The 26,197-nt window shown below is 48.9% G+C and overlaps 1 protein-coding gene across 2 annotated transcripts in view; it reads left to right on the top strand.

The window, feature by feature from the left end:
* The window catches only part of LOC140739122 (calcium/calmodulin-dependent protein kinase type II subunit alpha), a 285,295-nt gene that overhangs the window by 225,567 nt on the left and 33,531 nt on the right, over window positions 1–26,197 (top strand). For both annotated transcript variants that reach the window (XM_073067093.1, XM_073067092.1), the window contains exons 13-16: window positions 12,239–12,279; window positions 17,604–17,652; window positions 24,408–24,483; window positions 24,570–24,664. In XM_073067093.1, the coding sequence (XP_072923194.1) occupies window positions 12,239–12,279; window positions 17,604–17,652; window positions 24,408–24,483; window positions 24,570–24,664 (261 nt within the window). The remainder of the gene's footprint in view (window positions 1–12,238; window positions 12,280–17,603; window positions 17,653–24,407; window positions 24,484–24,569; window positions 24,665–26,197) is intronic.

The following is a 26,197-nucleotide window of genomic DNA, read 5'->3' as shown; positions in this document are numbered from 1 at the left end:
AGAGCTATAGTGATAGGGGATTCGATTGTAAGGGGAATAGATAGGCGTTTCTGCGGCCGCAAACGAGACTCCAGGATGGTATGTTGCCTCCCTGGTGCAAGGGTCAAGGATGTCTCTGAGTGGCTGCAGGACATTCTGGAGTGGGAGGGTGAACAGCCAGTGGTCGTGGTGCACATAGGTACCAACGATATAGGTTAAAAACGGGATGAGGTCCTACAAGGTAAATTTAGGGAATTAGGAGATAAACTAAAAAATAGGACCAGGTAATAATCTCTGGATTACTACCAGTGCCACATGCTAGTCAGAGTAGAAATAGGAGGATATTTCAGATGAATACGTGGCTTGAAAAATGGTGCAAGGGGGAGGGATTCAAATTTCTGGGGCATTGGACCCAGTTCTGGGGGAGGTGGGACCGGGATAAACAGGACGGTCTGCACCTGGGCTGGACTGGAACCAATGTCCTAGGGGGAGCGTTTGCTACTGCTGTTCGGGAGGCTTTAAACTAATGTGGCAGGGGGATGGGAACAAGTGCAGAGAGACAGAGGGGTGTAAAATGAGGGTAGAAGCAAAAAGTAGTAAGGTGAAAAGTAAAAGTGGCAGGCAGGCAAATCCAGGGCAAAAAGCAAAAAGGGCCACTTTTCAACATAATTGTATAAGGGCTAAGAGTGTTGTAAAAACAAGCCTGAAGGCTTTGTGTGTTAATGTGAGGAGCATTCGTAACAAGGTGGATGAATTGAATGTGCAGATAGTTATTAATGAATATGATATAGTTGGGATCACAGAGACATGGCTCCAAGGTGACCAAGGATGGGAGCTCAACATCCAGGGATATTCAATATTCAGGAGGGATAGACAGGAAAGAAAAGGAGGTGGGGTAGCATTGCTGGTTAGAGAGGAGATTAACGCAATAGAAAGGAAGGACATTAGCCTGGAGGATGTGGAATCGATATGGGTAGAGCTGCATAACACTAAGGGGCAGAAAACGCTGGTGGGAGTTGTGTACAGGCCACCTAACAGTAGTAGTGAGGTTGGGGATGGCATTAAACAGGAAATTAGAAATGTGTGCAATAAAGGAACAGTAGTTATAATGGGTGACTTCAATCTACATATAGATTGGGTGAACCAAATTGGTAAGGGTGCTGAGGAAGAGGATTTCTTGGAATGTATGCGGGATGGTTTTCTGAACCAACATGTTGAGGAACCAACTGGAGAGCAGGCCATTCTAGATTGGGTATTGAGCAATGAGGAAGGGTTAGTTAGCAATCTTGTCGTGCGATGCCCCTTGGGTAAGAGTGACCATAATATGGTGGAATTCTTCATTAAGATGGAGAGTGATATAGTTAATTCAGAAACAAAGGTTCTGAACTTAAAGAAGGGTAACTTTGAAGGTATGAGATGTGAATGAGCTAAGATAGACTGGCAAGTGATACTTAAAGGGTTGACGGTGGATATGCAATGGCAAGCATTTAAAGATTGCATGGATGAACTACAACAATTGTTCATCCCAGTTTGGCAAAAGAATAAACCAGGGAAGGTAGTGCACCCGTGGCTGACAAGGGAAATTAGGGATAGTATCAAGTCCAAAGAAGAAACATATAAATTAGCAAAAAAAAGTGGCACACCTGAGGACTGGGAGAAATTCAGAGACCAGCAGAGTAAAGACAAAGGGCTTAATTAGGAAAGGGAAAAAATATTATGAGAGAAAGCTGGCAGGGAACATAAAAACTGACTGTAAAAGCTTTTATAGATACGTGAAAAGAAAAAGATTGGTCAAGACAAATGTAGATCCTTTACAGTCAGAAACAGGTGAATTGATCATAGGGAACAAAGACATGGCAGACCAATTGAATAACTACTTTGGTTCTGTCTTCACTAAGCAGGACATAAATAATCTTCTGGAAATAGTAAGGGACCGAGGGTTGAGTGAGATGGAGGAACTGAGGGAAATACATGTTAGTAGGGAAGTGGTGTTAGGTAAATTGAAGGGATTAAAGGCAGATAAATCCCCAGGGCCAGATGGTCTGCATCCCAGAGTGCTTAAGGAAGTAGCCCAAGAAATAGTGGATGCATTAGTGATAATTTTTCAAAACTCCTTAGATTCTGGATTAGTTCCTGAGGATTGGAGGGTGGCTAATGTAACCCCACTTTTTAAAAAAGGAGGGAGAGAGAAACCGGGGAATTATAGACTGGTTAGCCTGACATCGGTGGTGGGGAAAATGCTAGAGTCAGTTATCAAAGATGTGATAACAGCACATTTGGAAAGAGGTGAAATCATCGGACAAAGTCAGCATGGATTTGTAAAAGGAAAATCATGTCTGACGAATCTTATAGAATTTTTTGAAGATGTAACTAGTAGAGTGGATGGGGAGAGCCAGTGGATGTGGTATATTTAGATTTTCAAAAGGCTTTTGACAAGGTCCCACACAGGAGATTAGTGTGTAAACTTAAAGCACACGGTATTGGGGGTATGGTATTGATGTGGATAGAGTTGGTTGGCAGACAGGAAGCAAAGAGTGGGAGTAAACGGGACCTTTTCAGAATGGCAGGCAGTGACTAGTGGGGTACCGCAAGGCTCAGTGCAGGGATCCCAGTTGTTTACAATATATATTAATGATTTAGACGAGGGAATTAAATGCAGCATCTCCAAGTTTGCGGATGACACGAAGCTGGGCGGTGGTGTTAGCTGTGAGGAGGATGCTAAGAGGATGCAGGGTGACTTGGATAGGTTAGGTGAGTGGGCAAATTCATGGCAGATGCAATTTAATGTGGATAAATGTGAGGTTATCCACTTTGGTTGCAAGAACAGGAAAACAGATTATTATCTGAACGGTGGCCGATTAGGAAAAAGGGAGGTGCAACGAGACCTGGGTGTCATTGTACACCAGTCATTGAAGGTGGGTATGCAGGTACAGCAGGCGGTGAAAAAGGCAAATGGTATGTTGGCATTCATAGCAAAAGGATTTGAGTACAGGAGCAGGGAGGTTCTACTACAGTTGTACAAGGCCTTGGTGAGACCGCAGCAAGAATATTGTGTGCAGTTTTGGTCCCCTAATCTGAGGAAAGACATTCTTGCCATAGAGGGAGTACAGAGAAGGTTCACCAGATTGATTCCTGGGATGGCAGGACTTTCATATGAAGCAAGACTGGATCAACTAGGCTTATACTCACTGGAATTTAGAAGATCGAGGGGGGATCTTAATGAAATGTATAAAATTCTAAAGGGATTGGGCAGGCTAGATGCAGGAAGATTGTTTCCGATGTTGGGGAAGTCCAGAACGAGGGGTCACAGTTTAAGGATAAAGGGGAAGCCTTTTAGGACCGAGATGAGGACAAACTTCTTCACACAGAGAGTGGTGAATCTGTGGAATTCTCTGCCACAGGAAACAGTTGAGGCCGGTTCATTGGCTATGTTTAAGAGGAAGTTAGATATGGCCCTTGTAGCTAAAGGGATCGGGGGTATGGAGAGAAAGCAGGTACAGGGTTCTGAGTTGGATGATCAGCCATGATCATACTGAATGGCGGTGCAGGCTCGAAGGGCCGAATGGCCTACTCCTGCACCTATTTTCTATGTTTCTATGTATTTTTTCCGGTGTGAGATACAACTGATATAAAAAATTAAAATGTATCATTCTGTATTTAGAGTTGATAAGAGTGGTAACACTATCCAAACATAAATGTGACCAGCATTGATGATCAATTACAATGTCTAAATCCGACTCCCATCTCTCCCTCGATCTGTATATACCAAACTTTGGGCATTGGTCCTGGAATAAAGAATACAAATTAGAAATAAATTTAATCGTATTCCCCTTTCGAATTAGAATCTCCATGTCTGAGCACCTTGGTAGGGCCAGTGATGGACACAAACAGTCCCTCAAAAAAGATCATAATTGGAGATAGCAGAAGAATGTGTTATTATATTTATTTTTAAGTCCCTCAAAAGACATAAATTGCCTCTGCTGATTATAACAATCTTCAATGCGCCTGATACTGTGTTGATACCAGTTGACTAGAAATTTATTACCCAGAAACATAGGTATTAATCTGTTCTGAGATAGAGGTCTTTGAGGATATTCCTTTTTTTAGACCCATAAATTGTTTAATTTCTTCCCAGACATAAATTACATGTCTCAGTACAGGATTGTTTGTTTTCTTTTTAATTAATTTGGAGTCCCATTTATATATAAATTCTTCTCCTACCATGTGTAAGCCAATTGTAGCCCAAGAAGGAATAGTTGTCTCGTCAAAAAGAGAAGCAATAAAACGTGCTTGTGCAGCTAAATAATATTTTTAAAATCTGGTAATTTTAACCCTCCCAAGTTATAGTCCCAGGTCAATTTTTCCATGGAGATTCTTGATATTTTACTGGACTATAAAAATAGATGAATATGTCCATTGAGAATCTTAAAAAAATTATTGGATAATGGGATAGGTAAAGACTGAAAAAAATACTGAAGTCTTGGCATTGTCTTCACTTTCATACAGTTTACCCTGCCCATCAGTGTGACGGGCAGGTTTATCCACCTACGTAGGTCCTCCTCGACATTCCGCAGCAGGGGAAGATAATTAAATTTATAAAGGTCATCCAAATTACGATTAAACTTAATCCCCAGATATTTCATGTTGGATTTAACCCATCTAAACTGCGTGCCATATTGATATTGGGCATGGTCTCCTCTACCTAAAGGAGAAATGAAAGGGTTGACTATTTTCTAAATGGAGAAAAACTACAAAAAAACTGAGATGCCTGGGGATTTGGGAGTCCTGCAGGATTCACTAAAGGTTAATTTGCAGGTTGAGTCTGTGGTGAGGAAGGTAAATGTGATGTTAGCATTCATTCCAGAGGACTAGACTACAAAAGCAAGGATGTAAGGTTGAGACTTTATGAAGCACTGGTGAGGCTCATGGAGTGTTGTGAGAAGATTTGGGTCCCTCATCTTTGAAAGGTCATGCTAAAACTGGAGAGGGTTCGAAGTAGGTTCACAAAAGTGATTCCAGGTTTGAGCACCTTGTCGTATGAAGAGTGTTTGATGGCTCTAGGCCTGTATTCACTAGAATTCAGAAGATTGAGGGGTGACCTCATTGACACCTATCGAATAGTGAATGGTCTCTATGGAGTGGATGGAGAGGATCTTTCCTTTGGTGGGAGAGCATAAGACCAGAGGCCACAGCCTCAGAATAGAGGGGCGTCCTTTTATCTAGAGAGTGGTGAATCTGTGGAATTCTTTGCCAAAGGCTGCGATGGAGGCCAAGTCTTTGTCTATCTATAAGGCAGAGGTTGATAGATTCTTGATTGGTCAGGGCGCAAAGAGATATGGGGAGAAGGCAGGAGTTTGGGGCTTAGAGGAAAATTGCATCAGTCATGATAAATTGGAGAGCAGACTTGATGGGCCTAATGGCCTAATTCTGCTCCCATATCTTATTGTCTTATGGTGCTAATAACGGATGCCACCTTTTTGAGGCATTGCCCTCGATGTTGGGGAGGCTAGTTCAAAGTACATTTATCATCAAAGTATGTATGCAATATACAACCCTGAGAAGCATGTGCCCCACAGACAGCCATGAAACAAAACCATGGACCCCATCCTTTCAAGGAAAAACATCAAACCCTCCCCCCGCCACGTGTAAAAAAAATCAAGCAAACAGCAAAAAAGGAAGATGGAAAACACAGATGTATTGCAGTATGTTTCCCATGGAGGAGCTGGCTGAGTTCAGAATGATGTCGTCCCAATCACATAAAACACAGCAGTGCGAACCCAAACTGGAAGTGTGGTCAGAAGTGGAACTGACTGCCTCCTTGGGAGTTTCAGGATGGAGAGATGTGAAAGCTAACACATAGATGCAAGTCTCTGACTATTTTACACAAGACGAAGAGCTTGCACGGTTCTGGAACAGATGGGTTCTCTTGCAAGTGGACAATTACCGTGGAGAGCATTCCAACTGGTCGCATCTCCGTCTGGTATGGAGGGGTCACCGCACGGGATTGGAGAAAGCTGTAAACTCAGCCAGCACCATCACCCAGAACATGCCCTCCTCTCATTGCTACCATCAGGGAGGAGGTACAGGAGCCTGAAGACACCTCTTCCCATTGCTACCGTCAGGGAGGAGGTACAGGAGCCTGAAGACCCCTCCTCTCATTGCTACCATCAGGGAGGAGGCACAGGAGCCTGAAGACCTCTCTTCCCATTGCTACCATCAGGGAGGAGGTACAGGAGCCTGAAGACCCCTCTTCCCATTGCTACCATCAGGGAGGAGGTACAGGAGCCTGAAGACCCCTCTTCCCATTGCTACCATCAGGGAGGAGGTACAGGAGCCTGAAGACCCCTCCTCTCATTGCTACCATCAGGGAGGAGGCACAGGAGCCTGAAGACCTCTCTTCCCATTGCTACCATCAGGGAGGAGGTACAGGAGCCTGAAGACCCCTCTTCTCATTGCTACCATCAGGGAGGAGGCACAGGAGCCTGAAGACACCTCTTCCCATTGCTACCATCAGGGAGGAGGTACAGGAGCCTGAAGACCCCTCTTCTCATTGCTACCATCAGGGAGGAGGTACAGGAGCCTGAAGACCCCTCTTCTCATTGCTACCATCAGGGAGGAGGTACAGGAGCCTGAAGACCCCTCTTCTCATTGCTACCATCAGGGAGGAGGCACAGGAGCCTGAAGACACCTGCTCAATGTTTATGGGCCCGGTGCTCTCTGCAGTTTCTCTGTAGAAGAGTGATCTTACATCCATAATGGTCACTATAGATTCATATGCACAGGACACTGCCCAGGCAGGTGGTGGCAAACCCATTCCTTTCTGCAGCCATTGACACTCACCTCAGCACTGAACTGTCTGTGTGACTGTGGCCTGCAGCCATTGACACTCACCTCAGCACTGAACTGTCTGTGTGACTGTGGCCTGCAGCCATCGACACTCACCTCAGCACTGAACTGTCTGTGTGACTGTGGCCTGCAGCCATTGACACTCACCTCAGCACTGAACTGTCTGTGTGACTGTGGCCTGCAGCCATTGACACTCACCTCAGCACTGAACTGTCTGTGACTGTGGCCTGCAGCCATTGACACTCACCTCAGCACTGAACTGTCTGTGACTGTGGCCTGCAGCCATTGACACTCACCTCAGCACTGAACTGTCTGTGACTGTGGCCTGCAGCCATTGACACTCACCTCAGCACTGAACTGTCTCTGTGACTGTGGCCTGCAGCCATTGACACTCACCTCAGCACTGAACTGTCTGTGTGACTGTGGCCTGCAGCCATTGACACTCACCTCAGCACTGAACTGTCTGTGTGACTGTGGCCTGCAGCCATTGACACTCACCTCAGCACTGAACTGTCTGTGTGACTGTGGCCTACAGCCATTGACACTCACCTCAGCACTGAACTGTCTCTGTGACTGTGGCCTGCAGCCATTGACACTCACCTCAGCACTGAACTGTCTGTGTGACTGTGGCCTGCAGCCATTGACACTCACCTCAGCACTGAACTGTCTGTGACTGTGGCCTGCAGCCATTGACACTCACCTCAGCACTGAACTGGCTCCGTGGCAGTAGCCTCCATTGACACTCACCTCAGCACTGAACTGGCTCCGTGGCAGTAGCCTCCATTGACACTCACCTCAGCACAGAACTGTCCGTGACTGTGGCCTGCAGCCATTGACACTCACCTCAGCACTGAACTGTCTCTGTGACTGTGGCCTGCAGCCATTGACACTCACCTCAGCACTGAACTGTCTGTGACTATGGCCTGCAGCCATTGACACTCACCTCAGCACTGAACTGTCTCTGTGACTGTGGCCTGCAGCCATCGACACTCACCTCAGCACTGAACTGTCTGTGTGACTGTGACCTGCAGCCATTGACACTCACCTCACACTGAACTGTCTGTGACTGTGGCCTGCAGCCATTGACACTCACCTCAGCACTGAACTGTCTCTGTGACTGTGGCCTGCAGCCATTGACACTCACCTCAGCACTGAACTGTCTGTGTGACTGTGGCCTGCAGCCATTGACACTCACCTCAGCACTGAACTGTCTGTGTGACTGTGGCCTGCAGCCATTGACACTCACCTCAGCACTGAACCTGGCTCCATGGCTGTTTTATTTATTATTGTTTATGTGATTTATTCTCTTTTTTTCACACTTTGGGTGTTTGATGGTGTTTGTTGTGGGGTTTTTAATGGGTTCTATTGTGTTTCTTTGTTTTGTGGCTGCCTGCTAGAAGATGAATCTCAGGAGGGTATATAGTATAGTATAGTATATATAGTATAGTGTAGTGTATATACTGTGTAGTGTATATAGTATAGTATATATAGTATAGTGTAGTGTATATACAGTGTAGTATATATAGTATAGTATAGTATATATAGTATAGTGTAGTGTATATATAGTATACATGCTTTGATAAAAGATGTCTTAATTGTGAAGGGATGTGCTGCTGTCAGCCATGTTGCCCAATTTTGCTCTGTAACCCGTTCAGTACATTAGCCCTGCCATTCCTGATGGTGGCCTAGGGCTCATACTATCATCTCTGATAGCTTTGCAGAGGTCACGTCTGAATTTCTTGTAAAGGTCAGGACACCTGTTTTGGATGCTTCAGACCTGGACTTCAGTAGGGAGTGGATCTTGCAGTTCATCCACGGTTTCTGGTTTGAGAAGACCCAGTTTGTCCTCTTCGGTGCAGAGTCCTCGACATAGTTCCCTAACAACGGTGACTTACCAACCTAGTAACGCACACAAAATGCTGGAGGAACTCAGCAGGCCAGGCAGCATCCATGGAAACGAGTAAACAGTTAACATTTCAGCTGAAACCCTTCATCAGGACTGGGAGAAAAAGATGAGAGGTCAATAAGGTGGGGGGAGGGGAGTAAGAAGTACAAGGGGGTAGTGAGGTGAAACCAGGAGGAGGGAGTGTGAAGTGAAAAAGGGCTGAAGAATCTGATATGAGAGGACAGAAGGCCATGGAAGAAAGAAAAGGGGGAGGAGCACCAGAGGGAGGTGTTGGGCAGGTAAGGAGATGAGGTGACGGACAGGTAAGGTGATGAGGTGACGGGCAGGTAAGGAGATGAGGTGTTGGGCAGGTAAGGAGATGAGGTGACGGACAGGTAAGGAGATGAGGTGACGGGCAGGTAAGGAGATGAAGTGATGGACAGGTAAGGAGATGAGGTGACGGGCAGGTAAGGAGATGAGGTGACGGACAGGTAAGGTGATGAGGTGACGGGCAGGTAAGGAGATGAGGTGACGGACAGGTAAGGAGATGAGGTGACGGGCAGGTAAGGAGATGAGGTGACGGACAGGTAAGGTGATGAGGTGACGGACAGGTAAGGAGATGAGGTGACGGACAGGTAAGGTGATGAGGTGTTGGACAGGTAAGGTGATCAGGTGACGGGCAGGTAAGGTGATGAGGTGTTGGGCAGGTAAGGAGATGAGGGGACGGACAGGTAAGGTGATGAGGTGACAGACAGGTAAGGAGATGAGGTGACAGACAGGTAAGGAGATGAGGTGTTGGGCAGGTAAGGAGATGAGGGGACGGACAGGTAAGGTGATGAGGTGACAGACAGGTAAGTTGATGAGGTGTTGGACAGGTAAGGTGATCAGGTGACGGGCAGGTAAGGTGATGAGGTGACAGACAGGTAAGGAGATGAGGTGACGGGCAGGTAAGCAGATGAGGTGACGGACAGGTAAGGTGATGAGGTGTGGGGCAGGTAAGGAGATGAGGTGACGGACAGGTAAGGTGATGAGGTGACGGACAGGTAAGGTGATGAGGTGACGGACAGGTAAGGAGATGAGGTGACGGACAGGTAAGCAGATGAGGTGACGGACAGGTAAGGTGATGAGGTGACGGACAGGTAAGGAGATGAGGTGACGGACAGGTAAGGCGATGAGGTGACGGACAGGTAAGGTGATCAGGTGACGGGCAGGTAAGGTGATGAGGTGACGGGCAGGTAAGTTGATGAGGTGACGGGCAGGTAAGGAGATGAGGTGACGGACAGGTAAGGTGATGAAGTGACGGACAGGTAAGGAGATGAGGTGACGGGCAGGTAAGGTGATGAGGTGACGGGCAGGTAAGGTGATGAGGTGACGTACAGGTAAGGTGATGAGGTGACGGACAGGTAAGGTGATGAGGTGACGGACAGGTAAGTTGATGAGGTGACGGGCAGGTAAGGAGATGAGGTGATGGACAGGTAAGGTGATGAGGTGTTGGACAGGTAAGTTGATGAGGTGACGGGCAGTAAGGAGATGAGGTGACGGACAGGTAAGGAGATGAGGTGACGGGCAGGTAAGGTGATGAGGTGACGGACAGGTAAGCAGATAAGGTGACGGACAGGTAAGGTGATGAGGTGAGAGAGTGAAACAGGAATGGAGAATGGTGAAGGAGATGGGGTGGGATGCAGGGACATACCCGGAAGTTCAAGAAATCGATGTTCATGTCATCACGGTGGAGGCTTCCTGCACCCATGCTGAGCTCGTCGACTTCATCAACTTTGCCTCTTACTTCCACCCTGCCCTCAAATTTATCTGTTCCATTTCTGACCCCTCCCTCCCCTTTCTCGATCTCTCTGTCTCTATCTCTGGAGACAGTTTATCTACTAATATCTCTCTTATAAACCCCCAGTGTCCCGGAGCTATCTGGACTCTACTTCTTCCCGCCTTGTCACCTGTGAAAATGTCATCTCCTTCTCTCAGTTCCTCCATCTGCTTTCAGGATGAGTCTTTTCATTTCAGTACTAATGAGATGTCCTCCTTCTTCAAAGAAAGGGGCTTTCCTTCCTCCATCATCAATGCTGCCCTCACCCTCACCTCTTCCACTCGTGCACATCTGCCCCCACCCCATCGTTCCACCACCCTGCCAGGGATACAGTTCCTCCGGTTTTCATCTATCACCCTACCAACTTCCACGTCTAGCACACAATCCTCCACAACTTCCACCATTTTCATCTGGATCCCACAACCAAGCACATCTTTCCCACACCCCCACTTCCTGCTTTCCGTAAAGATCACTCCCTACGTGACTCCCTTGTCCTTTCATTCCTCCCCACCGATCTCCCTCCTGACACTTGTCCTTGCAAGCGGAACAAGTGCTTCACTTGCCCCTACACTTCCTCCCTCACCACCATTCAGGGCCCCAAACAGTCCTTCCAGGCGAGATGACACTTCACCTGTGAGTCTGTTGGGGTGATTTACTGTGTGCGGTGTTCCTGGTGTGGCCTCTTGTACGTCGGTGAGACCCGGCGTAGACTGGAAGACCACCTCACCCCATCCACCAGAATAAATGGGATCTCCCAGCGGCCACCATTTCAATTCTACTTCCCATTCCCACTTGTCAATCCATGACCTCCTCCTCTACTGTTGCACTGAAGCCACACTCAGGTTGGAGGAGCAACACCTTATATTTCACTTGGGTAGGCTCCAACCTGATGGCATGAACACTGATTTCTCAAACTTCCAGTAATTGCCCCCCCTTCACTATTTCGCCATTCCCACTTCCCTCTCTTTACCTTCCTCCGGTCTCCTCCCTCTTCCCTTTCTTCCATGGTCTGCAACCCTTTTCTATGGATTCCCCCCTCTCCAGCCCTTTATCTCTTTCACCAATCAACTTCCCAGATCTTTACCTCACTCCTTCCCCTCTTCCACTTTCACCCATCACCCACCACTTTGTACTTCTTCCTCCCCTCCCCCCACCTTCTTACTCTGACCTCTCACCTTTGTTTCCAGCCCGAAACGTCGACTGTACTCTTTTCCCTAGGTACTGCTAGGCCTGCTGGGTTCCTTCAGCATTTTGTGTGTGTTGCTTGGATTTCCAGCATCTGCAGATTTTCTCTTGATTGAACCAGTCTAGGCTGATGTTGAAAGGTCTCGATAGAGTGGACATGCTGAGAATGTTTCCTATAGTGGGGAATCTAGGACCCAGAGGGCACAGCTAAGAATAGGCCATCCCATTAGAATCGAGATGAAGAGAATTTTCTTTACCAGAGGTTGGTGAATCTGTGGAATTTATTGCCGTGGGCAGCTGTGGCGGCCGTCACTGGGTATATTTAAAATGGAAGTCGATAGGTTCTTGATTCATCAGGGTGTGAAAGGTTATGGAGCGAAGACAGGGGAATGGGGTTCAGAGGGATAGTAAGTCTGCAATGATGGAATGGTGGCAAAGGTTCGATGGGCAGAATAGCCTAATTCTGCTTCTACTTCTCACAGCATTAATGACTATGACTGTAACGTAATTCTGTCTGTCTGCAGGCGGGAAGAATTCAGGAAACAGGAAAGCTGACGGAGTGAAGGTAAGTCCGGATTTTCACGATATTTTCCCCAGTCTATTCTGACCCATTGTCTGTGAGTAGCAGAGTTGTACATGATCAATCACTGCTGGGTCACACACAGTCTGAAATGTAGGAGAAACAACGAGTGACATGACACTGGTAATGTTAATGACAGCCAGAAGATCATCAGCAGATTAAACACACTCCATCCACAGAGGGAACTTCTTTTCCCAGCCCATCACAGGAACCAGCCTCCCCTCCACAGACTCTGTCTACACCTCACTGTCTCAGTAAAGCAGCCGGCAGAATCAAAGACCCCCCCCCACCCCCAGACATTCTCTCTTCCCCCCTCTCCCATTGGGCAGAAGATACAAAAGCCTGAAAGTACATCCCACCAGACCCAAGGACAGCTTCTACCCCACTGCTATCAGTGAAAGCACGTCCCACCAGACCCAAGGACAGCTTCTACCCCACTGTTATCAGTGAAAGCATGTCCCACCAGGCCCAAGGACAGCTTCTACCCCACTGTTATCAGTGAAAGCACGTCCCACCAGGCCCAAGGACAGCTTCTACACTGTTATTAGTGAAAGCACGTCCCACCAGGCCCAAGAACAGCTTCTACACTGTTATTAGTGAAAGCATGTCCCACCAGGCCCAAGGACAGCTTCTACCCCACTGTTATCAGTGAAAGCACGTCCCACCAGGCCCAAGGACAGCTTCTACCCCACTGCTATCAGTGAAAGCACGTCCCACCAGGCCCAAGGATAGCTTCTACCCCACTGCTATCAGTGAAAGCACGTCCCACCAGGCCCAAGGACAGCTTCTACCCCACTGCTATCAGTGAAAGCACGTCCCACCAGACCCAAGGACAGCTTCTACCTCACTGCTATCAGTGAAAGCACGTCCCACCAGGCCCAAGGACAGCTTCTACCCCACTGCTATCAGTGAAAGCACATCCCACCAGGCCCAAGGACAGCTTCTACCCCACTGTTATCAGTGAAAGCACGTCCCACCAGGCCCAAGGACAGCTTCTACCCCACTGTTATCAGTGAAAGCACGTCCCACCAGGCCCAAGGACAGCTTCTACCCCACTGTTATCAGTGAAAGCACGTCCCACCATGCCCAGGGACAGCTTCTACCCCACTGTTATCAGTGAAAGCACGTCCCACCAGGCCCAAGGACAGTTTCTACCCCACTGTTATCAGTGAAAGCACGTCCCACCAGGCCCAAGGACAGCTTCTACCCCACTGTTACCAGTGAAAGCACGTCCCACCAGGCCCAAGGACAGCTTCTACCCCACTGTTATCAGTGAAAGCATGTCCCACCAGGCCCAAGGACAGCTTCTACCCAACTGTTATCAGTGAAAGCACGTCCCACCAGGCACAAGGACAGCTTCTACCCCACTGTTATCAGTGAAAGCACGTCCCACCAGGCCCAAGGACAGTTTCTACCCCACTGTTATCAGTGAGAACACGTCCCACCAGGCCCAAGGACAGCTTCTACCCCACTGTTATCAGTGAAAGCACGTCCCACCAGGCCCAAGGACAGCTTCTACCCCATTGTTATCAGTGAAAGCACGTCCCACCAGGCCCAAGGACAGCTTCTACCCCACTGTTATCAGTGAAAGCACGTCCCACCAGGCCCAAGGACAGCTTCTACCCCACTGTTATCAGTGAAAGCACGTCCCACCAGGCCCAAGGACAGCTTCTACCCCACTGCTATCAGTGAAAGCACGTCCCACCAGGTCCAAGGACAGCTTCTACCCCACTGTTATCAGTGAAAGCACGTCCCACCAGGCCCAAGGACAGCTTCTACCCCACTGTTATCAGTGAAAGCACGTCCCACCAGGCCCAAGGACGGCTTCTACCCCACTGTTATCAGTGAAAGCACGTCCCACCAGGCCCAAGGACAGTTTCTACCCTGCTCTTATCAATCTATTCAACAGCCCCCATTATAATAAGATGAACTCTTGACCTCACAATCTACCTCGTTTTGATCTCACTCCTGATTGTCTACCTTCTCTGTACGTTCTCTGTAACTGTAACACTTCATTCTGCATTCTGTTATTTTATATATTTTGTTATTTAGAGACACAGCAGGGTAACAGGTCCTTCCATTCCACCCAGTTACACCCATGTGACCAATTACCCTACTAATCCGTACACCTTTGGACTGTGGGAGGAAACCAGAGCACCCGGAGGAAACTCACGCGGTCACAGGGAGAACGTACAAACTCCTTTCAGTGGTGGGAATTGAAAGCCATAGTGTTACGCTGACTGCTAGGCTAGGCACAGGGGGGGAGGTGGGGGAGGCACGCACCCTGTCGCACTCCTCGCTCGGTCGGTCGCTCTCTCCGGACTGCGACCACCGCGGCCCCAGTACAGGGACCTCCGGCCCTTACCTTGTCCTCTCACTGGTGTGTTGCAATGATTTTATATGTTCGTACGAGGAGAATATGCGCTGTGTGTTTAAGATCCAAACATTACTTAAAATGTTATGATGTTATTGACTTATAATTGAGTTATAATTGACTTATCACTATGTTCATGTGAGGAAAATATGTGCTGTGTGTTTAATATTAAATTCATTTGATAAACCCTTTTAGAAACGAAATTGAGTGTGTTAGCCACTTATAAGTGACCTATAGTTGTGATTAACACCCACACCCCCCATCGGCCGGTCCGCAAGGATATTGTCAATATTAAACCGGTCCGCGGTGCAAAAAAGGTTGGTGACTCCTGTTGTAAATGATTCCATCTGTATGGGCAGTATGCAAGGCAGATTCTTCACTGGATCTCAGTACATATGACAAGAAGAAACCAGTTTACCAATCCCAAGGCATTTAATGGTTTTCAATTGTTATACTTACCGAGTTAAAATAAAAATCTTATCTCCCAAATGGAGATGTGTTTCCTGGAAGCAGCCCTGACCACCACCCAGTCTCACTGTCGAGTCTCTGGAGTGAGCTGGCATTGGTGTGTAAACAACAAGGTGCAGAGAACAGTTACCATTACCCAGAAAATGCAGAGTAGGATGACCATAAGACATAGGAGCAGAATTAGGCCAATCTGCACATCGATTCTTCTCCGCCACTCCATAATGGCTGATTTATTATCCCTCTCAAACACAAGAAAATCTGCAGATGCTGGAAAGGCACATAAAATGGGAGTAACTCAGCAGGCCAGGCAGCCTCTGTGGAAAACAGTCAATGTTTCAGTCCAAGACCCTTCATCAGGAATGGAAAAGGGGAGAGGGCAGAGTAAGAGTCTTCCTGTCTTCTCCCGGAAACCTGAGACACCCTGACTAATCAAGAACTTATCAACCTCTGCCTTAAATATACCCAGTGACTTGGCCACCTCAGGCATCTGTGGCAATGAATTCCACAGATTCACCACCTTCTGGCTAAAGAAATTCCTCCTCATTTCTGTTTTAAATAGATGTCCCTCTATTCTGAGGCTGTGTCCTCTGGTCTTAGACTCCCCACTATAAAAAATATCCTCTCAGAATCTACTCTTTCAATATTCAATAGGTTTCAATAAGATCCCCTCATTCTTCTAAACTCCAGTTAAGTATAGGCCCAGTGCCATAAACACTCTTTATATGTTAACCTTTTCATTGTCAGGATAACTCTTGTGAGCCTCCTCTCCAATGCCAGTACACCATAGATAAGGGGCCCAAAACTGTTCACAATACTCCAAGTGCAGTCTTATCAGTGCCTTATAAAACCTCAACATCACATCCTTGCTCTTATAAGAACATAAGGAATAGGAGCAGGAGTCGGCCATCTGGCCTGTCAAGTCTGCTCTGCCATTCAATGAATCCATGACTGATCTGACCATAAACTCATCTCCACCTACCTGCCTTTACCCCATAACCCTTAATTCCCCTACTATGCAAAAAATCTATCCAACCTTGTCTTAAATATATTTACTGAGGCAGCCTCCACTGTTTCATTGGGCAGAGAATTCCACAGATTCACCACTCTCTGGGGAAAAGCAGTTCCTCCTCATCTCCATCCTAAATCTACTCCCCCAAATCTTGAGGCAATGTCCCCTAGTTCCAGTCTCACCCACCAGTGGAAACAACTTTATCTTATCTATCCCTTTCAAAATTTTATATGTTTCTCTCATTCTTCTGCATTCTAGTGAGTACAATTCAACTCAATCTCTTCTCATAGTCTAACCCCCTCATCTCTCAAATCAACCTGATGAACCTCCTCTTCACCGCCTCCAAAGCCAGAATATTCTTCCTCAAGTAAGGAGACCAGAACTGCATGCAGAACTCCAGGTGTGGCCTCACCAGTACCTATTTTAGCAAATCCTTTACAAGGACTCCCAAGTCCCTTTGCATCTCTGATTTTTGAATTTTCACCCCATTTAGAAAACAGCCTAGACCTTTTCTCCTTCTACCAAAGCGTGTGACCTTTCACTTCCCTACACTATATGCCATCTGCCACACTTTGCCCAATCTCCAACTCGGTCTTCCTGCAGCCACTCTGTTTCCTCAACACCACCTTTCTTCATATTGTCTGCAAACCTGGCCACAAAGCCGTCAGATTCAGCTTCATTAATCTGCCACATGTCTATTGAAACAGACAGTGAAATACGTCGTTTGCGTTATCAACCTATGAATGTGCTGGGGGCAGCCCACAAGTGTCACCACACATTCCGGTGCCACATAGCGTGCCCACAATGCTCAGCAGAACAACACAGAACACAACAAGCAACAAAACAAAACAGCAGCAAAACAAACCCCATTCAGCCACTCATGCATACTACAGTCCTGCGACCTCCACTGGGCTCGCGGATTCAGTCATTGGCCTCAATTTTGTCATCCAGCTCATTGACATATAACGTGAGGGGTAGCGATCCCCTGTGCAATAATATTTAATCCTGTTTTTGATCCAAGGCTCCTTTAGAAGAAGTTGCTTCACGCTCATTTTATTGAGAGTTGATAGAACGAAGAAACCTGGAATAGAGTGCTGAAGAAACCTGGAATAGAGTGCTGACATACAGTAGGTTTACTAGCTGAGAGATACAAAGGAACGAAGATAACACCTAACAGAACAACTATTTTTATACCTCAGATAAGAAAATTTCCATTCAAATCTATAGATAAAAATTAACCAATTAGAAAGCACTTATTCGATTCTGCAGTACCAAGTTAACCAATGAGAAAGCACTTAGTACAGAACAGAGGACTATACTTTCTATGACCACCAGAGGCATATTAAACTTGTGTGAAATACAAGCAGATGATTAAATGTTAAACTGCAACAAAAATGACAAACATTCTAATCTAAATTGAAGAACCACTTGGTTAATTTTGTTTCTGCTTTTACGCAGGAGTCCTTGGAGAGTACCAACACTACGATCGAAGATGAGGATACCAGAGGTGAGATTTGCAGAGGGAGGGCACATTTCAGAGCTCGTCAGGTTATGACCAACTCAAAACCAATGACACACCCTGTACGTGGAGGGTAGTTCATGAAGCCTCCTCCATAAAAGATGCATTTGCCTTCCCTACCCCGACTCAACCAGCAAGTTAACCTTTAGAGAATCCTGCATGAAGACTCCCAAGTCCCTTTGCATCTCAGGTTTTTGAATTTTCGCCCCATTTAGAAAATTGTCTATGTGTTTATTCCTTCTACCAAAGTTGCGTGACCATATGCTTCCCTACACCGTTTTCCATCTGCCACTTCTTTGCTCATTCTCCCAGTTCATTAATTTTCATTAATTCCAGAGACCTGGGTGCTATTGTGGCGACCCACTTTCTGCGCAGGCGAACCGGCTCACAAATAGCCAGCGCGCGGGGGGAGACTTTGGTAATGCACCTCTGACGTCATTTCCACCCGGAGAGGGCGGGCGCTAGGGATTAAATGCTAGCGCCGCGAAGTTTGAATAAACTAGTCTCGAAACGACTTACTGACTGCGTGTCGTTATTTCAGCGCTGTGTGTAGCACATCGCTACATTGGTGACCCCGACAGTCCAAACGGGATTTGGACCAAAGATGACCGACTCTTCATCTGTTCACGCAGTTTCGCTAAAACTGCCAACTTTCTGGACGCTGCAACCACGCGTGTGGTTTAGCCAAGCAGAAGCCCAGTTCCAGATTCAGCAGATATCCTCTGATTCCACGCGTTACTACCACGTGGTGAGCGCCCTTGACCAGGGGACGGCCACCCAGGTTGCAGATTTCATACAGTCCCCCCAGAAGAAGGCAAATATGAAGCATTCAAAGCACTGCTCATTGGGTCCTTTGGCCTCTCATGGCGTGAGCGGGGTGCCCACCTGCTTCACCTGGACGGTTTGGGAGACAGGCTGCCATCAGCATTGATGAATGAGATGCTGTCCCTGGCTGACGGACACAAGCCCTGCCTCATGTTCGAGCAAGCGTTCCTGGAGCAACTGCCCGAGGACATACATCTGCTGCTGGCCGACACAGATTTCAGCGACCTCCGGAAGGTGGCGGCCCGGGCAGACGTGTTGTGGAAAGCCAAGAGGGAGAGCGTGATGTCCGTCGGTCAGATTACCAGGCCACGCGCTCAACAGCGGACCAGACCAGGCCCGGCAGGGGGTGCACACAACACAGAGGCAGGAGTGAGGAGGACAGTGAACAGTGGTGTTTCTACCACCAGCGGTGGGCACAAAAGCCCGCCGTTGTCGCCCACCCTGCAAGGGCCAGCTGCCGCTAATGACTATGGCGGCTGGCCACCAGGACAGCCTCTTGTACGTCTGGGACAAACAGTCGGGACGCCGCTTCTTGGTTGACACCAGAGTGGAAATCAGTGTCTTGCCCCTGACAGGGTACGACACCCTTAACAGGAAGCCAGGACCCACCCTGAGGGCCGCAAACGGCAGCACGATACGGACCTACGGCACCCGCACAGTGCAGCTGCAGTTCGGTGCCAGCCGGTTCCTGGGGGCGGACTTCTTGCGAGCTCACAGCCTGCTGGTCGACTTGCAAGGAAAAAGACTGGTACATGCCAAGACTTTCCAGATGTTCTCCCTGGGTGAAGCCAAGTTGCCGGCCCCACACCTGGACTCCATCACGCTATCGGACAACGAATTCACCAGAATCCTGGCGGACTTTCCATCAATTCTGGCACCGCAGTTCACGGCAGCCATGCCCAGACACGGGGTACAGCACCACATTCCGACCCAGGGACCACCCCTCCACGCCCACGCACGAAGGCTCCCCCCAGAAAAGCTCCGCCTGGTGAAGGAGGAGTTCAAGAGGATGGAGAAATTGGGGATCGTACGGAGGTCCGACAGCCCATGGGCCTCCCCCCTGCACATGGTGCCCAAAGCAGCTGGGGGTTGGAGACCATGCGGCGACTACCGCAGACTGAACAAGGCTACAACTCCAGACCGCTACCCCGTGCCGCACATACAGGACTTTGCAGCAAACCTGCACGGGGCAAGAATCTTTTCCAAAGTAGACCTCGTCTGGGGATACCATCAAATCCCGGTGCACCCTGAAGACATCCCCAAAACAGCACTCATCACCCCGTTCGGCCTGTTCGAGTTCCTCTGAATGCCGTTCGGCCAGAAGAATACCGCACAGACGTTCCAGCGGCTAATGGACGTGGTGGGACGCGACCTGGACTTTGCGTTCACCTATTTGGACGACATCCTTATAGCCAGCAGTAGTCGCCAGGAGCATCTGTCCCACCTCCGCCAGCTCTACTCCCGCCTGAGTGATTTTGGCCTCACAATCAACCCGGCCAAATGCCAGTTCAGTCTCGATACCATCGACTTCCTGGGCCACAGGTTACCAAAGACGGGGCAACACCTCTGCCCGCCAAGGTAGACGCAATCCGCCACTTTGCCCGGCCCAACACGGTCAAAGGCCTGCAGGAGTTCGTTGGTATGGTGAACTTCTACCACCGTTTCCTCCCCTCAGCAGCCCGTATCATGCGCCCTTTGTACACCCTAATGTCGGGTAAAGGCAAGGACATTACTTGGGATGAGGAGGCCGCGGCCGCTTTCGTTAAAGCCAAGGAAGCCTTGGCAGATGCCGCGATGCTGGTACACCCCAGAACGGACGTTCCAACCGCTCTCACGGTGGACGCATCTGACACAGCAGTCGGTGGGGTGCTGGAGCAGCTCATCGAGGGGCGCTGGCGTTCTTCAGCAAGCACCTACGACCACCCGAACTCAAGTACAGTGCCTTCAACCGGGACCTGTTGGTACTGTATCTGGCAATCCGGCATTTCAGGCACTTCTTAGAAGGCAGGCCGTTCACCACATTCATGGACCACAAACCGTTGACCTTCGCGTTCCCGAAGGTGTCCGATCCCTGGTCGGCTCACCAGCAGCGACATCTGTCCTACATCTCCGAGTACACGACCAGACATCCAGCATGTGTCAGGGGAAGGACAACGTCGTGGTGGACGCACTCTCCAGACCAGCTGTCCAGGCCCTGTCCCTGGGGGTGGACTATGCAGCACTGGCGGAGGCGCAGCAGGCAGACGACGAGATGCCCAGCTACAGGACCGCAGTCTCGGGTTTGCAGCTGCAGGACTTTCTCATAGGCCCAGGTGAGAGGACCCTCCTGTGCGACGTGACTTCGCCCCATTGTCCCGGCAGCCTGGAGGCGACGAGTTTTCGACTCCATACACAGTTTGGTGCACCCATCTATCAGGACAACCGTCTGGCTGGTCTCCAGCAAGTTCGCGTGGCACGGACTTCGCAAGCAGGTCAGTGAATGGGCCAGAACGTGCGCGCAGTGCCAAACAGCCAAGGTGCAGCGGCACACTAAAGCCCCGCTGCAGCAGTTCGAACCCACCCACCAGAGGTTCGACCACATTCATGTGGATATCGTGGGCCCCCTACCAGTGTCCCGAGGAGCGTGGTACCTCCTAACTATGGTAGACCGGTTCACGAGGTGGCCAGAGGCGGTCCCGCTCACCAACACATCTGCCGATTCCTGCGCCCGAGCACTGATCGCAACCTGGGTAGCATGCTTTGGGGTACCGGCCCACATTACCTCCGACAGAGGTGCCCAGTTCACCTCCAGCCTGTGGTCGGCTGTGGCCAGCCTGTTGGGAACGCAGCTACACCACACAACTACCTACCACCCACAGTCGATCAGACTAGTGGAATCCTTCCACCGTCACCTGAAGTCAGCTCTCATGGCCCGCCTGAGAGGACCTAACTGGGTGGACGAGCTTCCCTGGGTCCTGCTTGGAATTCGTACAGCACCCAAAGTGGATCTGCACGCCTCGTCGGCCGAGTTGGTGTACGGCGCACCCCTGGCCATCCCGGGAGAGTTCATACCAGCCCCAAGGGGGAAAGAGGAAGAATCCACAGCAGTCCTGGACATACTACGCGAAAGCATTGGCAACCTGGCCCCCGTACTGACTTCACAGCACGGACGGACCCCGACCTACGTACCCAAAGACCTGCAGAACTGTAAGTTTGTGTTTGTACGAAGGGGCGGACACCGGGCACCGCTACAGCGGCCGTACGAGGGGCCGTTCAAGGTGATCAACAACAACGGGTCCACATACGTTCTGGACATTGGGGGGAGAGAGGAGGTTTTCACGGTGAACCGACTCAAACCAGCCCATGTGGACTTGGCGCAGCCGGTCGAGGTTCAGGCACCACAGCGCAGAGGCAGACCTCCCAAACAGAGGCTGATCCAGACTCTGGACATTGGGGGGTGTATCGCCGGTTCTGGGGGGGGGGGGGGTGTTATGTGGCAACCCACTTTCTGCGAAGGCGAACAGGCTCACAAATAGCCAGCGTGCGGGCAGAGACTTTGGTAATGCACCTCTGACGTCATTCCTGCCCGGAGAGGGTGGGCGCTAGGGATTAAATGCCAGCGCCGCGAAGTTTGAATAAACTAGTCTCGAAACGACTTACCGACTGCGTGTCGTTATTTCAGCGCTGTGTAGCACATCACTACACTATCCCAAACTCCAACATTGACCACATGCTGCTCTATTGTCCTCCCTCCTCACAAGGATTGGCGGATAAATCAGCCGCTGTAGATTGCATCCCAGTGTGTTTGAGTGAGGGGTGGAATTGACAGGACAGTGGGAAGATAAAAATGGCATTGGTGCAAAGGAGTGGTGATGGTTGGAATGGACTGGATGGGCCAAAGGGCCTCTTTCTGTGTTGTGACAGTCTATGAAGGGATCGTGTGTAAAAGTAACTGGAGGGTCAGAACATAAAACATACACATACGGTAGAACAGTTAATGTGGTAAAATGGATCAGCAAATTTGCGGATGACACCAAGACTGGAAGTATAGTGGGCAATGAGGAAGACTATCATGGCATATAGATGGCAGAGTTACTGGCATGATTAGAGCATTGACTGATTGATAGGAGGCAGTGAGAGAGAATAGAAGGATCCTTGTCTAGTTAGCTGCCAGTGACTAGTGGTGTTCCGCAGGGGTTGATGTTGGAACCACTTCTTTATGCTGTATATAAATGATTTAGATGATGGAATAGATGGCTTTGTTGCCAAGTTTGCAGATGATACGAAGATTGGTGGAGGGGCAGGTAGTGTTGAGGAAACAGGTAGGATGCAGAAGGACTTAGACAGATTAGGAGAATGGGCAAGAAAGTGGCAAATGAAATACAATGTTGGAAAATGCACGTTCATGCACTTTGGTAGTAGAAATAAATGTGCGGACTATTATCTAAACGGGGAGAAAAATCAGGAATCTGAGATGCAGAGGGGTTTGGGAGTCCTTGTACAGAACACCATAAAGGTTAATTTGCAGCTCAAGTCAGTGGTGAGAAAGGCAAATGTTCGCATTCATTTCAAGGCATCTAGAATACAAGAGCAGGGATGTGATGCTGAGGCTTTATAAGGCACTGGTGAGGCCTCACCTTGTGTATTGTGAACAGTTTTGGGCCCCTCATCTTAGAAAAGTTGTGCTGGCATTGGAGAGAGTTCAGTGGAGGTTGACAAGGATGATTCCAGGAATGAAAGGGTTATCGTATGAGGAACATTTGATGGCTCTGGGTCTGTATTCGCTGGAATTCAGAAGGATGAGGGGGGATCTCACTGAAACCTTTCGAACGTTGAAAGGCCTAGACAGAGTAGATGTGGAAGGATGTTTCCTATGGTGGGAGAGTCTAGGACAAGAGGGCACAGCCTCAGAATAGAGGGGCGCCCTTTCAAAACAGAGATGCAGAGAAATTTCTTTAGCCAAAGGGTGGTGAATTTGTGGAATTTGTTGCCACATGCAGCTGTGGAGGCTGTGTATTTAAGACAGAGATTGATAGGCTCTTGATTGGACATGGCATCAAAGGTTATGGGGAGAAGGCCGGGAACTGGAGTTGAGGAGATGGAAAAATGGATCAGCCATGATTGAATGGCAGAGCAGACTCAATGGGCCAGATGGCCTAATTCTGCTCCTATGTCTTATGTTTATGGAGGGCTGTAGTGATGTCCAGGTAACTGGGACCAATCAGCTTGATGGTTCAGCACAGCCTAGACAACAGAAGGTCTTTCTGTACTGTAGTATCCTCTGGCTCTGTGATTCTGGTACAGGCCCTTCAGCCCACAATGTTGTGCCTACTTTTTAACCTCCTTCCCTCCCACGCAGCCCTCCATTTTTCTATCAGCCATGTGCCTATCTAAAAATCTCTTTAGTGTCTCTAATGTACCTGTCTCTATCACTACCCCGGCAGAGTGTTCTCCCCTATACTTCCCTCCAATCAACTGAAAAATTATGCCCTAGCGTATTCTCTATTTCTGCTCAGGGGTTGAAGTCTCTGACTGTCCACTCGATCACACGTCACGCCTCATCCTCCCTCACTCCAGGGAGGAAAGCCACACCTCAGCCTATCCTCATCAGACGCACTCACAAAATGTCGAAACATGCAGGGAAATGTGGCATTTGTGTCAACGACCAACACTCTCCGAGGATGTGCTGAGGGCAGCCCGCAAGTGTCCCGTGCTTCCGGTGCCAGCATGGCCTGTCCACAGCACACTAACGCTAACCGTTAGTACGCCTTTGGACTGTGGGAGGGGACCGGAGCACCCAGAGGAAATCCACACAGTCACTGAACGTACAAACTCCGCTCAGACCACGGCAGGAATCGAACCCTGAATGCTGGTGCTGTAAAGTGATTGCACTAACCAGTCAGGCACCTGACCTCGTCTTCTTTTTCTGCCACCTCCAGTCCGCAAACAGGAGATCATCAAAGCCACCGAGCAGCTGATCGAAGCAATCAGCAATGGAGACTTCGAGGCCTACACGTGAGTTGCTGTTCTGGTCTGTGCATTCATCGTTCTGTGTTGAGATGTTTGCTCTGAGAATAATCATCTCCCTTGCTGCCTTTCAGAAAAATGTGTGACCCTGGGGTGACTGCGTTTGAACCCGAGGCACTGGGAAACTTGGTGGAGGGACTCGATTTTCATAGATTCTACTTCGAGAATCGTAAGCATTTATTTAGAACATAGAACAGTATATCACAGGAGAGCCCCGTGCCGAACGTTTAGAGAAACAGCGCAGAATAGACTTTTGGGGCTCAGCAACCCCGATTGCCTAATCACAGGACAATTTGCAAAGACCAATTAACCTCCTAATCAGTAGGTCATTAGACGTCAGAGGAAACCAGAGCACCCAGAGGAAACCCACATATTCCACAGGGAGGACGTACAAACTCCGTTTAGAGGATGCTGGAATTGAACTCTGAACTCTGACACCCGAGCTGTGATAGCGTCGCGCTAACCGCTGTGTGACTGTGGAGCCCCCCATTCCCTGCTTATCTTGTGTCAGTCTAACGGCCTCCATTGCATCTGCTCCCACCAGCACCCCTGGCAGCCCATTCCAGGAAGCCAGCACTTGCCCGCACATCTGCTTTAAACTTTCCTCCTCTCACCTGAAATACATTTATTAAGAGATACAGCACAGTGACAGGCCCAAAGAGGTCACAATGCCAAATTATACCCTGTGACCAATTAACCTACTAACCCATACATCGTTGGCATGTAGGAGGAAACTGGAACACCCGGAGTAAACCTACACGGTCACAGAGAGAACGTACAAACTCCTTACAGACAGTGACGGGAATTGAACCAGGGTCACTGGCACTGGAACAGTGTTACACTAAACACTGTGCTACTATGCCGCCCTTTCTTGCTAGAGTTTAGAAGAATGCAGGGAATCTCATTGAAACTTACCGAACATTGTAAAGTCTGGATAGAGTGGATGTGAAGAGGATGTTTCCTATCATGGGGGCGTCTAGCACAGGGGGTACAGCAGTCCTGACAAAGGGTCTCAGACTGAAATGGTGACTGGTCATTCCTCTCCATAGATGCTGCCTCAGCTGCTGAGTTCCTCTACCATTACCCAGAGGGTGGTGAATCTGTGGAGTTCATTGCCACAGACGGCTGTGAAGGCCAAGTCATTGGGGATATTTAAAGTGGAGGTTGTTCGGTTCTTGATTAGTCAGGGTGTCAAAGGTTACGGGGAGAAGGCAGGAGAATGGGGTTGGGGTTGTAAAGTTCAAACTAAATTTATTATCCATACATACAAATATCTGTGGGTGCTTGGGTAGTGAGGATGCCTGAGCATTTTCCACAGTACAATGCGGAGCAGAGACCGAGTTTGTAAATCTGGTGGGAGTACTGTGAGAGGGGTGTGGAACAGGTGGCAGAGAAGGAGTGCCGGGGCGGGGAGGTGATTCGTGTACCAACTCTCCCAGCCCTGAGACACAGTTGGTTTATTGAACATTACTGAATGTCTCTGGTGCTTCCCATTCCCTCCCGTCTCCCTTCCCCCTTTCCCAACTATGATCCCCCTCTCCCTGCCCCCTTCCCACTCCCAGTCCACAGCAGAGACCCATATCAGAATCAGGTCTATCATCACTCACATATGTCATGAAATTTGTTTTTACTGTGAAATGCATAAAATTACTGCAGTCCTGTGCAAAAGTCACAGACACCCTAGCTGTATATACGGTATGTG

Source organism: Hemitrygon akajei, chromosome 15, assembly GCF_048418815.1.
Source record: "Hemitrygon akajei chromosome 15, sHemAka1.3, whole genome shotgun sequence".
In the NCBI taxonomy this organism is placed as follows: Eukaryota; Metazoa; Chordata; class Chondrichthyes; order Myliobatiformes; family Dasyatidae; genus Hemitrygon; species Hemitrygon akajei.
Note: the sequence above shows the minus strand (reverse complement) of the source record. Positions and strands in the feature narration are given on the sequence as shown.